We start from the raw sequence: 16,647 nt of genomic DNA on the forward strand, positions 1-16,647 counted from the left end.
CTACGACATAGACGAACCTTGAAAACATGGTGTTAAGTGGAAAAACCCAAAAACAGAAATCCACATGTTATATTCATTGCATTAAAAGTCCAGAATACAGCCAGGCCTGGTAGCTCACACCTGTAATCCCAGCACTTGGGGAGGCTGAGCCAGGCAGATCACCTGAGGTCAGGGGCTCAAGAACAGCCTGGCCAACATGGTGAAACCCTGTCCCTGCTAAAAATACAAAAAGATTGGCCGGGTGTGGTGACACACTCCTGTAATCCCAGCTACTTGGGAGGCTGAGGCAGGAGAATCGCTCGAACCCAGGAGGTGGAGGTTGCAGTGAGCTGAGATTGCACCATTGCCCTCCAACCTGGGCGTCAGAGTGAGACTCCATCTCAATCAATCAATCAATCAATCAGTCAATAAAAAAGTCCAGAATAAGCAAGTCAATGGAGAGGAAAATTCGTCAATGGTTACCTAAGGCTGGGGGGTTCGGGTATGGAATGGGGAGTGACCGCTAATGGGTATTAGGTTTCCATGTGGGTGATGAAAATATTCTAAACTTCTTCTAGAGTTGATGATGGTTATGGTTATACAACTCCGTGACTATACTAAAAACAACTGAATTGTATACTTTAAATGGGTAACCCATATGGTATGTGAATTAAAGTATAAAAAGAAGTTGAAACATCACAACAAGAAAATGCACATACAAGGACGGATGTTGTTATAAGGTTTTGTGGGGGTGTTTGTTTGTCTGTTTGTTTGTTTTCTGAGACAGGGTCTCACTCTGTTGCCCAGACTGCAGTGACATGATCTCAGCTCATGCAGCCTCCATCTCCTGGGCTCAAGAGATCCTCTTGCCTGAGCCTCCCAGATGGCTGGGACCACAGGTGTGCACCACTACACCTGGCTAATAGTTTTATTTTTTGTAGAGAAGGGGTCTCACTATGTCTCAGGCTGGTCTCAAATTCCTGGGCTCAAGCAATTATCCTGCCTTGGCCTCCTAAAGTGATGAGATTACAGGTGTGAGCCACTGTGCCTAGCCTATAAGATTTTTAAAATCAGAAAACACCTAAATGTACATAAAAAAGGGATGGTAAGATAAATTATGTTCAGTACTATGAACAAATATTAAGCAAACGTTATAAATCATCTTTGGAATAGCTACTATCACGAGGAAATATGCTTTAATCTTAAGAGGAAAGGCAGAATGTAAATCTACTCTTAGACTCACAAGCACACACACACACAAAACACACACAAGCACACACACACAACACACACACAAGCACACACACACACAAAACACACACAAGCACACACACACAACACACACAAGCACACACACACAAAACACACAGGTGAAAATTATAAAAGGAGATTCACAATCAGTGAAGAGTGGTTCATTCTGGATGGTGGGATAACGCTGGGATTTTTATTTTCTGATCTTTTCTCTGTAGTTTTTATATTTTCTACCCTGTATATCTAATTAGGAAAATTGTTTTTTAAAGATTTTTAAAAGACAGTTTATTTCCACAACTTACTGGAGATTTATAGACTACAAGAGCTGAATAAAAAAGGATAAATCAGGTATAAAACCTTCTCATTTTCCTGATGAGGGAACCAGAGCCCAAAGAGGCTAAGGGGCTTGGCACTCTCTCAGTCACCTTGCCAGAGCCTGTGAAACTGAAACAGGTCCTTTCCTCCTCTCGCCTCCTTTTCCTTCTTTCTTAACGACCCTGTCTCTTGCGCACACACACAAAGCAGCTCAAAAAATTGAGAGATTTCTTTGCCCGAATTAGCCTCTGTTCTAACATTTCTACCAGGTGAGGCAGGAGAGACCCAACAGCTTCTCCCCCGGAACATCAGAGGGCGGTAGCGAGTCAGGCCCGCGGAGCGCCCCGCACAGTGGAGGAGCCACAGCGGGGACAATCATCCGTTTTGGCAGGAGAAGCACAAGAAACTGATTGAAATTGGCCCTGGAGTCTTCAGCTCTCTCTGGTAAGCCCGGGCTTACAGTTTTGAAGTGGGGTGCTCTGGTTCCCATCCACAAGAGCAAGAAAGGGATGACGCCCCAGGGAGCCGCCCGAGCACCAGCTGCCAATGCTGCTGGAGCAGCAGCCCGTGATCACCTCGTTTTCCTGCTCCCGGTGCCACCCGAAAGGGACGCTGCGGCCTTCGGCTTCCCGGGAGGCAGCGCAGATGGACGGCTGCAAGGACGCGGGGGGAACACGTCTATCCAAACGGCCGGCTTCTGCTGCTGGCCCCTGGGGTCCCGAGCCCTCCAAAGATAAGAGAATCAGGCGAGAAACGAGAGCCCAGGACTCTTCCGCAGAAACAAAAGGTCAGTGAAACTTGGCAGGCCTCCCTGTTCCTGAATGATTCCCAGAGGACAGTAAATTTGCAAAGTGGTCAGTGTTGAAATCCAGACATATGGGCCTGGCTGCAGAAGCCCGGCTCCCCTCCTGTTGCCTCCACAACAAGTGAGAGTGAAATACACAAAGTTGAGGGCACGGGCGTTCACCCCTTGCCATTAATTTCGATTAAGTAAACTTAGCCCAGACATAGGGCTCTACTGTTCTGCTTTAGCCGAGGTGTGCGAGAAACTCCAGCTCTGCCACTCACTGGTCAAGTGAACCCACACACACGGGTAAGTTTTCTGTGCCTCAGTTTCCTCATCTGTAAAATGAAGGCAATACTAATAGTATCTACCTCAGTTGTTATGAAGCTTTACATAGTCTCTGACTACAATTAGTGTTCAACAAATGGTAGCTATTATCTGCTACTAATGATGATTAGGATAAAGATCTTAAAATATGGAATTTTTCTGCCCTCATTTCATAAGAAATCAGTTCAATGTCTTGGGGCCTTTACTGTTAGGAAATTCTCTCTTACTTTAAGGACCCTCAAGAAGCTTGTTGGACAACCATGCAAATCAAGCTAGAATTAATACACTAGAAACCCCTGTATCACACAGCTAAAACTTATCTCTAAGTATCTGCCCCAGGCCATTTAAGCTGACGTGTGTCTCTGTTCTCACCTAAGTTGCTGGTTGTAGAAGTTGTTCCTGAAAGGCCAATTCACCAGGGTTTGATTGGAAGGTTCTAGAAACACAATGTCTACACTTTTATAAGTTGCTCTGGTGCCAGTGGAAAGGCCAAGTAATTCATCATAATAGGTAGATGCTAGGACAAACACTTAGATGCTAAGATTAATGAATGGAGAACATATTTTCTAAAGTTGGGCATGACAATATCCACCATTCCATCTGACACTCTTCCCATGGCAGGTTTTGCATCTTCTCCCATTGAATCTGGGAGGGCTTGGGCACAATGCCACATGACTTCCGGGGTTAAGTCATACAGGACAGTGCAGCTTCCTCCCAATCTTCTTTGGGACGCTCATTCTTGGAAGGCAGCCACCAAGCTGTGAGGAAGACCAAGCAGCCACTCAGAGAGGCCATGCATGGGGGCTTCGTGTGACAGCCCCAGCTGGGGTCCCAGCCAACAACTCCCTCAATCTCCGGACATGTAAGGGTACCGTCCTTCAGATAATTCTAGACCTAGGACTGGACACATCACTCCATGTGTCCCCAGCACCCCAAGAGTTGGAGACCTTCAGAAACCTCATTTCTAGTTACCAACTCCTGCCTTAGAGCAAGGGTTTTTAAACATTTTGAGTATCTTATCCTATGTTTTTGTTTTTACCAACAGTCTTACATAGAACCCCAAACATAATTAGATAAAGCTGGTGTTGCATTCATTGATATGGGTTGGGAGGAGACCAGAAACTGGCCTGATGTAACTGTTGCCTGACGTCTTCCTCTGTTCAGTGTGAAAGGTAAAAAATCTTGGGACCCCAAAATCCTTAAGCCAATGGGACAAGTCAAGCTGGGAGCTGCGTCAGGCAAACCTGCCTCCCATTTAAGTTCTAAATAAGATGACTACAAAGAAAAAAAGCTACAGACCTCCCTCGCAATTTGCCCACTAGGAAATTTCCTTGTGTGTCCCAAGATCTTTACCCTAAAATGGATCCGTTGAATTTTATCCTGACAATGTAAATTGATCACTTATCTTCACAGGATGGAGACAAAGGACAGAACTCAAAGTCATCCCTTTGCTCACCTGAGACAAGTGCATATCTGATTGCTTCCTCTGATGTAAGAAAGTAGTCACTGAGCTAGACAAAGCATAAGTGACGTATGCTCTACCCCCTCCCACAAGTGAATTGTGTATTTGGTGAAAGGCTGATCAAAGACTCCAAAGAATGCAACCACTTGTCTCGGATCTCCCCACACCTTTCCAGAGGTTCTTCTTCTTTCCCCAATATTCTCCCTTTAATTATTGAAGCCTTCAAAATCATCATTGGAGAAAGGCACCAACCTGCCTCCCAGGTGCACATCCTCAACCTTGGCAAAATAAACTTTCTAAATGATTGAGATCTGTCTCAGACACTTTTTGGTTCACACCAATTTCCTGGGTCTTTCAGGAACCCTGTTTGAAAACAGGTGAGCACTTCCGGACGACAGCACAGATGGGCACCGCAACTTTCCCAAAGATCTTCCAACTCAAGTAAAGTGGCAAAAAATGTGTATTCTAAGCCTGTGTGACCCCAGCCCCTCCATCTTCGGCAGACTAAATTGAAGTGCTGTCTGCTCCTCTGGTCCTCTTCAGCCAGCATGGGACTGGTGAGGAGAAGGCTGTGCTGGACTCCTCGCCGCCCAGCTACCTGACCTTGGTGTTGAGCTTCAGGTACGCGACATAGTGTGTCAGGAGCAGCCTTTGGAAGGCGCCGCTGTAGAAGGCCCAGGCCGGGATCAGGCTCAGAAAGCCCGCCTTAAACAGAGAGAAGCGTCAGTGTTGGGGAGGAAGGAATGACAAGTACCTCAGTTCATCTTTGTGGTCTTTAAAAACATTTTTTTCTGACTACTAAAGTGGAGCCCCAGAACCTTTTATGTCATCGATAAAGTTTAAGAGTCTCGTGACGCTTTCTCAGCACACAAGGTTTTCTCAGACACCAAAGGAGCCAGTCCTTTCAAACTCCTTTGGACGACCTAGTAGGATCAGCCCTAAGGAATTTTTTTTCTTTGAGACAAGGTCTTGCTCTGTTGCCCAGACTGGAGTGCAGTGGCATGATCACGACTTACTGCAGCCTCAGCCTCCTGGGCTCAAGGGATCCTCCCACCTCAGCCTCTTGAGTAGCTGACACCATAAGAGTGTGTCACCATGCCTGGCTAATTTTTTCTTTTTTTTTTTTTTTTTTTTTTTTTCAGAGACAGGGTCTCACTGTGTTGCTCAGGCTGTGCTCAAACTCCTGGGCTTAAGTGATCCTCCTGCTTTGGCCTCCCAGAGTGCTGGGATTACAGGTGTGAGCCACCGTGCCTGGCCTGGAAATTCCAAATGAAGAGAACTCTGTGTTAACCACCTCCTGACTTACTCTTTCTCTTAGTAAGTATGTCCCCTCTTGTCTTCAAGTCCTTTCTACCAAGCTTCTGTTAAAATGAGGATCCTGGGCCAGGCGCAGTGGCTCACACCTGTAATCTCAGCACTTTGGGAGGCCAAGGCAGGTGGATCACTTGAGGTCAGGAGTTCGAGACCAGCCTGGCCAACATGGTGAAACCCTGTCTCTAGTAAAAATACAAAACTTAGCCAGACATGGTGACGCATGCCCGTAGTCTCAGCTATTCAGGAGGCTGAGGCAGGAGAATCGCTCGAACCCAGGAGTTAGAGGTTGCATTGAGCTGAGATCGTACCATTGCCCTCCAGCCTGGGTGACAGAGTGAGAGTCTGTCATAAATAAATAAATAAATAAATAAATAAATAAATAAATAAATAAATAATAAAAATGAGGATCCAGGAAAGAATCAGAAATGCTTTCCATCATTTGGCACAACTCCAAGGCATAGCAGGCGCCAGACAAATAACGTGAAGCCTGGATGAACGGAAGTTAGTCACAGAAAGGTGTGGGTTATCGACATGCAGCAGGTGCTTTTCAAAGAGGAGGAAGCCCTTCAGCTCAACGCAGTTCAGGCTGTAGAAAGATTCCTTCAAGGTACAGGCCTTGAAAGATTCCTTGCCACCAAACTGCAACTGTGTCTTGCACAGTTCTGGGGTCCAGCATCCCGGAAGCAATCATTTTGTTCACAGCATGACTTTATTAATCCAGCATGCCTCAATCTACCTACTCCCTACAGAACAACAGGATTCCAACCAGAGGAAAACTTGAGCTTTGGGGGAAGTTATTCATGTTTCGTCAGCCAGCACAGATCCTCAGATCTCTGCATTCCTCTGAGATATTCGAAGACAAGGGACTAATGACAGCTTCTGGGAGCCAAAGCTGACCTCTCCTCCCACTAGCCACGTCGCTGAATCAACACAGCTTCTTCCTCAAGGACTTCATTTTTCTCTCTGAGCTTTCTTATCTCACAGCAACATCAAGCCCTTTCAATAGCTCTGTCCTGAACAAAATGTTTTGGCATAGTGAGGTCAGCCATAAAGAAAATAAGCAACATAAATTAAAATTCCAGCCCCCTTGAAAAAGTCCTAAAAGAGTCCCTCTTCCATCTCCATCTTTGTCTACCCCCTCCCATCCTGGAAGGGCCATGTAAGAGCCAGAAAAGGCTGTGGCCGCAGATAAAAGTGGACTGAAATTCTAGCTTCACCATTACCAGCTGGGTGGTCACAGGCCAGCTGTTGGCTCTCTGAGCTTTGTCTTCCTCCATTGTAAAAGGGCGGCTCTAAGACCTATCTCCCAAGATTATTAGTACAACTAAGCGAGGCAGCGTGCGTGAAGCCTCCAAGCACGACAGGGTCTCCATAGGTGGGGGCTCCATCCCTGCCTCGGTCCCAGCCCCATGTTCCCTTCAGGTGGAGGGCATGCTATCTTTGCCTGGCCTCTTGGTAATAAACGGGTCGCTTATTTACCATTTGATTCTACATGATTGCTTCTCTGTTTAGATACAATGATCTTTCTAAATCCTGGCAAACTCGAAATTGGCTTTAATGATTAATGTATTTTCATTTATTTTCTCTCCTGCTTCACCAGGCACGAAAACTCCTTTTCTTGGTCTGTTCTTGGCAACTGTTTGCCTGAATAAATTAGCATCTGTTATCTAAGAAATTAAAAGGAAAGGTCAAGAAAATACTCCGGCCAGGCACGGTGGCTCCCACCTGTAATCCTAGCCCTCTGGGAGGCCAAAGCAGGAGGATCGCTAGAGCCCAGAAGTTCAAGACCAGTCTGGGCAACAACGCGAGCCCCAGCCTCTATAAAAACAGTTTAAATATTAGCTGGATGTAGTGGCATGTGCCTATAGTCCCAGCTACGGCAGAGGCTGAGGTAGGAGGATCCCTTGAGCCCAGGAGTTCGAAGAGGCTGCAGTGAGTTGCGATCCTGCACTGCACTCCAGCCTGGGCAACCTGGCTATGTCAAAATTAAATAAAATATTCAACTTTGACCCTGTGTCAAGATAAAATTTTATTCTATTTCTATAAAAATAAAATGTTTCTTTTCCTACAAGGAAACATTTTTCAGATGCTGATGAGTTCTGTTTAAGCCATCAGCATCCTGGAGGACTAAGGTCACAGCGTGCTCCTGAAGATGGAAGGGACGCCATCCCCACTGGAGAGAGCTAAGCTGTGACACCAAGAAAGTGCACAAGAAATATGTAGTTTTGGCCGGGCGCGGTGGCTCACGCCTATAATCCCAGTACTTTGGGAGGTCGAGGCAGGCAGATCACCTGAGGTCAGGAGTTGGAGACCAGCCTGGCCAACATGGTGAAACCCTGTCTCTACTAAAAATCCAAAATTTAGCCAGGTGTGGCGGTGCACACCTGTAATCCTAGCTACTCAGGAGGCTGAGGCAGGAGAATCGGTAGAATCTGGGAGGCAGAGGCTGCAGTGAGCCAAGATTGCACCACTGCACTCCAGCCTGGGCAACAGCGAGACTCCATTTAAAAAATATATATAGAGGGTTTTTCTTCCCTGGAGAGAGTGGGAAGTGGGAGGAGAGAAAGAGAAAGGCATGGTCAGAAGTGTGTCCTCTGTTCGATGTGAGCTCTGGGCCTAGGCTGGGGGCTGAAGGATAAGGCCTGGCGCGTGAAGGATGGAGAAGTGTGATTCATGAGTAAGGGTGGCACTGAGGGCAAAGGAGGGGCCATTGCCCCCGCTCCTCTGGGGTGCAACCACAGGAAATTATCTCAGCATGGGGAGATAGGTGCTGAGATTTGATTTTCCCAGCTTCCCTCAGGTCCACGTTGGTGCTGATGTAGAGATAAGAAGAGCCAGAGGTCTCTATGGATCAAAGCTACAGATGGACCTTGTGCCTGTAGCTGGAGGGGGATGTGGCAGGTGCAGCAGTCTGCTGCCCTCAGCAGCTGGGGGGGCCTTGTCAGGGCATCCACTGGCCAAGTCAAAAGGACAGAAAGGCTCATCTCCCTCATCCTCCACAGACATAAACTTCAGCAAGGTGAACAGCCACCCAGGACACCAGCCCACACACACGGAAGGACCGTCAGGGACCACAAGGCATCCTCTCCCAGTGCCACCTAGTGGGAGGGGCAGGAAGAAGGGAGGCTCCAGGGAAGACTGAACACTTCTCCCTAAATAACAGACTGAGAGTACATTTCCTAAATGGCCAGTTCAGATGACGAGACCAAACTCAGTTTAGACTCATTGGATGTTTGATGAAATTTCCTGCAGCAAGTAGTGATCTGGAAAAAGACCAGATCAGCAATAGAAAAAGGAAAGACCTTATATTCGCTCTGTGTGTCTGCTTTGTCGTGTGAGTCACACTGGTGATTCTGCACATTGTTGAGGTTCTACACAAAAATAACAAGTAATCACGTGAGAAAGTTCAATATCTAGCCGGGCGCGGTGGCTCACGCCTGTAATCCCAGCACTTTGGGAGGCTGGGGCGGGCGGATCACGAGGTCAGGAGATCGAGACCATCCTGGCTAACAGGGTGAAACCCCGTCTCGACTAAAAATACGAAAAATTAGCCGGGCATGGTGGTGGCACCTGTGGTCCCAGCTACTCGGGAGGCTGAGGCAGGAGAATGGCGTGAACCCGGGAGGCGGAGCTTGCAGTGAGCCGAGATCGAGCCACTGCACTCCAGCCTGGGCGACAGAGCAAGACTCTGTCTCAAAAAAAAAAAAAAGAAAAAGAAAATTCAATATCTCTTGCCAGAGTCTTCTTTAAGTCCCAGCAGATAAAGGAATGCTTTGGGAGACTTAGCACATGGAGCCATAAATCCTTCTAGCACCCATGAAAGAGAGAGAGAAAGAGAGTTCCAATTCCCAAAGGAGAAAAGCCAATGAGACAGAGGAGGAAGCTGGCAGATAGTGGGTAAGTGAGGAAACCTCTTCTAACTTTCTTTAGTGGGACTGGAGTCGGAGCTATGCCAATGTTATGTTTGTTTCAGTATTAGTGAGCAATACTCAAGTCTACCTTTGTTTCATGTTTGTGTTTGTTTTTAAAAGCAGCCCAGGCCAGGCGCAGTGGCTCACGCCTGTAATCCCAGCACTCTGGGAGGCCAAGGCGGGCAGATCACGAGGTCAGGAGATTGAGACCATCCTGGCCAACTTGGTGAAATCCCATCTCCACTAAAAATACAAAAATTAGCTGGGCATGGTGGCGGGCGCCTGTAGTCCCAGCTACTTAGGAGGCTGAAGCAGGAGAATTGCTTGAACCCAGGAGGTGGAGGTTGCAGTGAGCTGAGATCGCGCCACTGCACTCCAGCCTGGGCAACAGAGCGATATTCCGTCTCACAAAAAAAAAAAAAAAAAAAAAGCAGCCCAGGAGTGGTTGGTAAGAGCCTCTTGTGCCATATGCTGGATCTGTGGCGTGCTGGAGCTGGCTTGTACTCACTCATAAGAGCCCACTGTGATCATTCGCAGCAAACTAACACAGAAACAGAAAACCAAACACCGCGTGTTCTCGCTCATAAGTGGGAGTTGAACAATGAGAACACATGGACACAGGGAGGGGAACATCACACACCAGGGCCTGTCAGGGGGTGGGGGGCAAGGGAAGAGAGAGCATTAGGACAAATACCTAATGCACGTGGGACTTAAAACCTAGATGATGGGTTGACAGGTGCAGCAAACCACCATGGCACACGTATACCTATGTAACAAACCTGCATGTTCTGCACATATATCCCAGAACTTAAAGTAAAATTAAAATTAAAAAAGAGAGAGCCCACTATGCACCACGCACTCCTGAATTCACACACACGGCATCATGCCAGTGGTTTAAACTCAGCCATGCTGGGAGTATTTATACCATAGAAGTCAAACGCTACACGGCAAAGTGGTTCGTGTTGGTTTTGCTTTTTTCCCTGGAGGGCTGATAGCTAAACATTGACTGGAATAGAGGGTCAGAGAAGACAGCAGCCCCCACGTGGAAGCACCATATATCTTGGTCTTCCCTGCTCAAGAGTTCCTGGGAGCCACTTTACTTTCTGAGGGAGGAGGGAGGCAGCCAAGAATGAGACTTGCCAACTTGGGGGTTATCTAGAGGCTGAGCTCCCAGGCTCCGGCTTCTCCCCACCTTGCCACATAGTCCTTGTCCCTGCCTATCTTACTGCTGGGAGCATACCCAACACATCGATGAGTGTTCCAGCAGCAAGGAAGAGCTAGCCCAGCCCTGCCAGGGCCACCTGCGTGTCCTCCCTCCCTGGCTTCAAGCAAAGGAGAAGTTATCAATTACCAAGATTTCATGGGCAAGGCAGCCACAGGTTTCACCTCCGATTGTGACATAATTCAGTGACTCTTGGACAAACTCATCAGCAGTCTTGGTTATCACATTGGTATTTAGATACTTTGTCATTGCAGTCGAGACGGCATATGGGGTCAGCACCTACAACGGGAAGCAAAGACCATGGCACAGAAGCAATCCACTCCGGAAGAAGACTCTGAGAAATTAACACTCAAGACCCCGTCCCACCACTTCCCGACCCTTCTCTTCCTAGGCAAGGTTTTAAGATCTTCAGTGGGAAAAGGCACAGAACTGGCACAGAGCTGGGAATCAAAAATTTGGTTTCTCAAGATGAGGACTTAGCCGGTCAACAACAGGTGGCCCAAATGCCCTGCCCAACACACAGCATGAACGGGAAGAACTCGGGTCTCTCTCTCAGAACCGAGTTGCAAGACAGCAAATAAAAATACAGGATGTCCAGTTAAATCTGAAGTTCAAACAATGAAAATAACTTCAGCACAATCGTGTCCCAAGTATTGCATGGGACATACTCATACTGAAAACTGTCCACAGGCATCTGAAATTCAAATTTAACTGGAGGTCCTGTATTTAATCTAGCAACTCTGCCTCAGAAGTTTGTTTCTAATACATATAACCAAAGTTGGAGCAACTGAAAGCACTTTGGATTCCCACTTTCACACTTCAGTTAGGAACCAAGAGTGGCACATACCTCATAACCTTTTCCTGTTGTGGTAAGAAAAACAATCACACATTGTGCCCTAAAAACCCAACACCATGTTTCCACCTGTGGTCTAACCACATTGTGGCCGGGCACGAGGATTTGTAATAGGGTTTTATTACCTTATTCCGAGAACAAAGCGTTTGGCATCTTTAGAAAGAAAAAAGGCCGGCATGATGACTCACGTCTGTAATCCCAGCATGTTGGGAGGCCAAGGCTGGACGATTGCTTGAGCCCAGGAGTTCGAGACCAGCCTGAGCAACATGGCAAAACCTCATCTCCATTAAAAACAGAAAAATTAGCCAGGCACGGTGGCACATGCCTGTAGTCCTAGCTACTCAGGAGGCTGAGGCAGGAGGATCCACTGAACCTGGAAGGCAGAGGTTGCAGTGAGCCAAGATCATGCCACTGCACTCCAGCCTGGGTAACATCAGAGTGAAACCCTGTCAAGGAAGGAAGAAAGGAGGGAGGGAAGGAGGGAGGGAGAGAGGGAGGGAGGGAGGGAGAGAGGGAGGGAGGGAGGGAGGGAGGGAGGGAGGGAGGGAGGGAAAGAAGGAAGGAAGGAAGGAAGGAAGGAAGGAAGGAAGGAAGGAAGGAAGGAAGGAAGGAAGGAAGGAAAAATAAAAATCTGCAAAAGTTTTTTTGGTTTTATTTATCTTCACATCACATTTGGAATTACATTGTTTCATAATTGAACCCAATTATGAGTCAGTTAATCCAAATGAGCAGGTTCTTATGGAAATTAAAGCATGATTAATTTGTATAACACTTTTCTTCCAAGGATCTCAAAGTATTACTCTTTGAGAAATATAAGGAGGGTGCTTTCTCCACCACAGTTTCCAGATAGGGAAGTAATGATAAGTATTTTCATTCTTAAGTGATTTGGGGTTGACAAAACATCTGTATGTACAAAATAGGGGCTCAATAAATATTGGTTAAACATGTGTACCTATTTCTTCGTTAGATCTTTACTATAACCCAGAGATATACGCAGGCATCATAAGCCCCTTTTTATGGATGGGAAAACTGAGGCTCACAGAGTTTAAACAAGCTGACCAGGATCACTCAGATGAAAAGTGGCAGAGCTGGGATGAAATTCAAACCCAGCTCCACAGTACATGCTTTCTCATTCATTCAGAAGTATTTATTGAGCACCAACTATGTGTGCGTTCAGAGAGGCCAATTGGTTTTTGAAAGATCACAGTCTTTTCATCTTCTCCTCCTTGCTAGAAGAGCACTTCCAAGATCTCTGCATCAGGGAAGAGACAAGGGACACCATTTCCCCACCCACATCTCCTCCTGACCCTGCTGCTCCATGGTACCCACTACCTCTGCAGCTGTGCCCTGAGGATCAAGATAAGATGCTGCTGAGGGTCACAAGGCTAGGAAGCAGGTGGCTGTGATGATCATTCATGTTTAGAAATCACCAAGGATTCCTGGTTCCTTCTTCTTCCAGACACACGCGTAATAGCATCGCACTTCCTGGCCCCCGGTGGCTGCGTGGGACCGTGCTACCAGATTTGGCCAGTGATTTATGAACAGAGGTGAGATGTGTCATCTCTGGGCCAGAGCACTTCATTGTCAAAGCAGGACCCACTAGAACTTCCCACTCCTTTTCCTCTGGCACGTCGGCTGCTCCATCAGCCTGGGGCCCTGTGTCAACACAGTCAGCTAACGTCTTCTGTGAACCCACAGTGGATGTGTCGCGTGAATGCAAAATAGGACTTTGTTGTTTTAAGCCACTGAGATTTTAGGGGTTATTTTTTACTGCAGCAAACTTAGCCCAGACGGAGTTGCAGCATTGCATAAGAGAAACCCCAGCTTCAGCTGGGATGGGAGCATGGAGACCCCAGCATGGAAGCAGGACCCTCCGATGGGTCAGACGGCTTCTGCATGGCAGAAAAAGGGACCGTGACACGGTGGCAATGCTGCTACAACCACTCACTATGGCTCAGAAATGATATTATTGGCCAAATTCCTACCGTTAACTCATATCTGCCTACTTAATAAGCTTTACCCTGTAGCTGGCTGGTTTATAGGAACAGCCACCTAAAATACTCTCACTGGATATTTTAATTGAAAATCAGTGTGTGCAGCAATAGTTTCCAAGATATAATTTTGAATGTGCCTTTCTCCATTTCTAATAGGATATTGTAAAACTTCTTCCCACACAACAATAACAAAACAAAACAAAAACTCTGTTTATTCTACACTCCAGAAACTACCTAACTCTAACTCTGTTGCTGAACAAAGCACAAATAAATCACTGACACTTGAGGAATCACATTGCTCAGCCTGCAGCAGGGCAGTGACAGCCCAGCTCCGCCCAGGTGAGGACAGGTCATCTCCACGACATAGGGGGAAGGGAAGCAGAGTGCCTCCTCCTCACCTGCTCAAGAACCAGAGTGTGGCGACCTCCATGGCCCATCACAGATGGACCCCCCCCTCGGTGACTAGCCCCTTCCCTCGTTCAAACTCGGATCAAGTGCCCAGTTTTGTTTTGTTTGCTTCTTCTCCAGAATTCCTCCCACATAAGCCTGTGTCCTGTGCCGGAGTCAGAGAGGAAAAGCCACAGCCAACCCTAATGTCTGCTCGGACGAAGCATCAGGTAGCAAGAAGGTCCACAGCATTTCTGAGCAGCCACTCCCCTCCCCCATTTCCTCCTCCAGCACCCAGGGTGCGGGGGAGGGCAGCAGAAGCCACAGCAGCAGGTGGGACTGAGGCCCCTGAAAGCCCACGTGGCGTCCCCAGCTCTTCCTGCTGACCACACGTGCACAGCCAGGCCCGCAGGAGACAGTGGCCCCGGCCCACGGGAGGTCCAGAGTAACCCTTCCCAAGGACTCACAGCCGCCCACCTCACCTGGATGATGACAAGAATTCACAGCCGCCCACCTCACCTGGATGATGACTTCTTTTGCTCTATATTCCTCTTGCAGGGCCTTGGAAAATGTGCACACAAATGCCTGGAGCAAGAAGGAGAAACACCTGAGGCCCCAGAGTGTGCTCCCTTGTCGAGCCAACTTCCTCCGACTTCAAGGGGCACTGCACAGACACTACCTGCTAGACCTTATAACAGAGTGGGCAGCCGTGGGTTCGGAGGGTACGGTGGGTATGGAGGGTATGGAGGGTACGGTGGGTACAGAGGGTACAGTGGGTACGGTGGGTACGGTGGGTACAGAGGGTATGGAGGGTACAGTGGGTATGGAGGGTACAGAGGGCACGGAGGGTATGGAGCGTACAGTGGGTACCATGGGTACGGTGGGTATGGAGGGTACGGAGGGTACGGTGGGTACGGTGGGTACGGAGGGTACGGTGGGTACGGAGGGTATGGTGGGTACGGTGGGTACGGAGGGTACGGTGGGTATTGTGGGTACAGTGGGTAGGTGGGTACGGAGGGTACGGTGGGCACGGTGGGTACGGTGGGTACGGAGGGTACGGAGGGTACGGTGGGTACAGAGGGTACGGTGGGTACGGTGGGTACGGAGGGTACGGAGGGTACGGTGGGTACGGTGGGTACGGAGGGTACGGTGGGTATTGTGGGTACGGTGGGTACAGTGGGTATGGAGGGTACGGTGGGTACGGAGGGTACGGTGGGTACAGAGGGTACGGTGGGTACGGTGGGTATGGAGGGTACGGTGGGTACGGTGGGTACGGTGGGTACGGAGGGTACAGAGGGTACGGTGGGTATGGAGGGTACGGTGGGTACGGTGGGTATGGAGGGTACGGTGGGTACGGTGGGTACGGTGGGTACGGTGGGTATGGAGGGTACGGCGGGTACGGTGTGTACGGTGTGTACGGTGGGTACGGTGGGTACGGAGGGTACGGAGGGTACGGTGTGTACGGTGTGTACGGTGGGTACGGTGGGTACGGAGGGTACGGAGGGTACGGTGGGTACGGTGGGTACGGAGGGTACGGTGGGTACGGTGGGTACGGAGGGTACGGTGGGTACGGTGGGTACGGAGGGTATGGTGGGTATGGTGGGTATGGAGGGTACGGTGGGTACGGTGGGTACGGTGGGTACGGTGGGTACAGAGGGTACGGTGGGTATGGTGGGTACGGTGGGTACGGTGGGTACGAAGTTTCAGCTGCACAGGGTGAATTTGTTCTGGAGATCGACTGTACAGCGTGGTGACAAAAACTAACAATCATAGACCCCATACCTGAAGATTGCTAAGCAAGTAGGTCTCAGGGGTCCTCACCACAAAAACAAAACAAAACAAAAACGGTAAGTATGTGAGGTCATGGATATGTTAATTCGCTTGACTTGATCATTTCACAACATATACATATATCAAAATATCACCTTGCATACTGTAAATAGACACAATTTTTGTCAAATATGCCTTCATGAAGCTGGAGAGTGGGGCAGAAAGAGAGTAAGGGGAAAAATGAACCAGCTTGTCCTGATGGGAGTTAGCACTTCATCCCCTGCTCTGGGAAGAGGGCCCCCCACTCAGCAAGAATGTCTGTTTTGGGATAAACCCATCCCTAGGGCCACTGCATGTATTAACCTCCTCAGGCTGCGTTTATGGCTAGCGCATGGTCAGGCCAGACCGCCCAGTCTGGAAGGAAGCTACAGTGTCACTTGTCAGCAGGAAGACAGCGAGGGCTCCCGGAGGAGGTGAGCGGGGCTGGCATCCCTGGAGGCTGGCCGGGTCGTGCACCGCAGGGCTTCCTTCATGTGCCGGGAGCAAGGGCTTTATTCTAATTTCCTCTTGGGCTTCCCAGTGACTAGCTCAGCCCTGCACATATGAGAGCGTCTCCAGGCAAACCTTTCCATCAACGTGCCAGATGATCAAAGGAAATCGCCAACTGGGAGAAATAAGAGGAAGTAGGAAGAGACTTGGAAGTCATGACATCACTCACCTTGGAAGCTGAGTACATGGAGTAGAGAGGCCAAGGAAACAGGGCTATCCCGGAAGAAATGTTCAGGATGAGACCTTTCCGCCTGAAAGGCAAAGAAGCAAAGTTCCCATGGTTTTGTTGCCCACCCGACCTTGGGTACAAAGAAAACAAAGGCGCCAGTGTGAACACTGCCGGACTCTGCCCTTTCCAGGCTTCCGCAGGTGCTGGGGGCTCTGCTTCTAGGAACGGTGAGTGAACTTCCCCCGCCTTCCCCCGGAGGGCGCCACGCAGCGATGTCTGAATTTCCGGCGCACAGAGATGCCACCGGGCAGTTATGTGACGTCACACAATGTGAGGGGCTTGCTCCTGGAGACAGAGGCC

The 16,647-nt window shown here is 48.8% G+C and overlaps 1 protein-coding gene across 5 annotated transcripts in view; it reads right to left on the reverse strand.

Annotated features, from left to right (window-relative positions):
* Positions 1-4,560: 4,560 nt before the first annotated feature.
* Positions 4,561-16,647, reverse strand: part of LOC105498922 (hydroxysteroid 17-beta dehydrogenase 3) — a 54,766-nt gene continuing 42,679 nt past the window's right edge. The window contains exons 8-11 of one of the 5 annotated variants that reach the window (XR_011612274.1): positions 16,288-16,369; positions 14,282-14,384; positions 10,695-10,844; positions 4,561-4,823 (exon numbers count right to left, since the gene is read on the reverse strand). Coding sequence is in view for 4 of the 5 variants with exons in the window: in XM_011771306.2 (XP_011769608.2) it covers positions 4,713-4,823; positions 10,695-10,844; positions 14,319-14,384; positions 16,288-16,369 (409 nt within the window). In the remaining variant the exon portion in view is untranslated. Of the gene's footprint in view, positions 4,824-10,694; positions 10,845-14,281; positions 14,488-16,287; positions 16,370-16,647 lie in introns of those variants that run through there. The other 4 variants (XM_011771306.2, XM_071077449.1, XM_071077448.1 and 1 more) reach the window with 4 other exon arrangements.

The sequence above is a fragment of the Macaca nemestrina genome, chromosome 14, assembly GCF_043159975.1.
Source record: "Macaca nemestrina isolate mMacNem1 chromosome 14, mMacNem.hap1, whole genome shotgun sequence".
Taxonomy (NCBI): domain Eukaryota; kingdom Metazoa; phylum Chordata; class Mammalia; order Primates; family Cercopithecidae; genus Macaca; species Macaca nemestrina.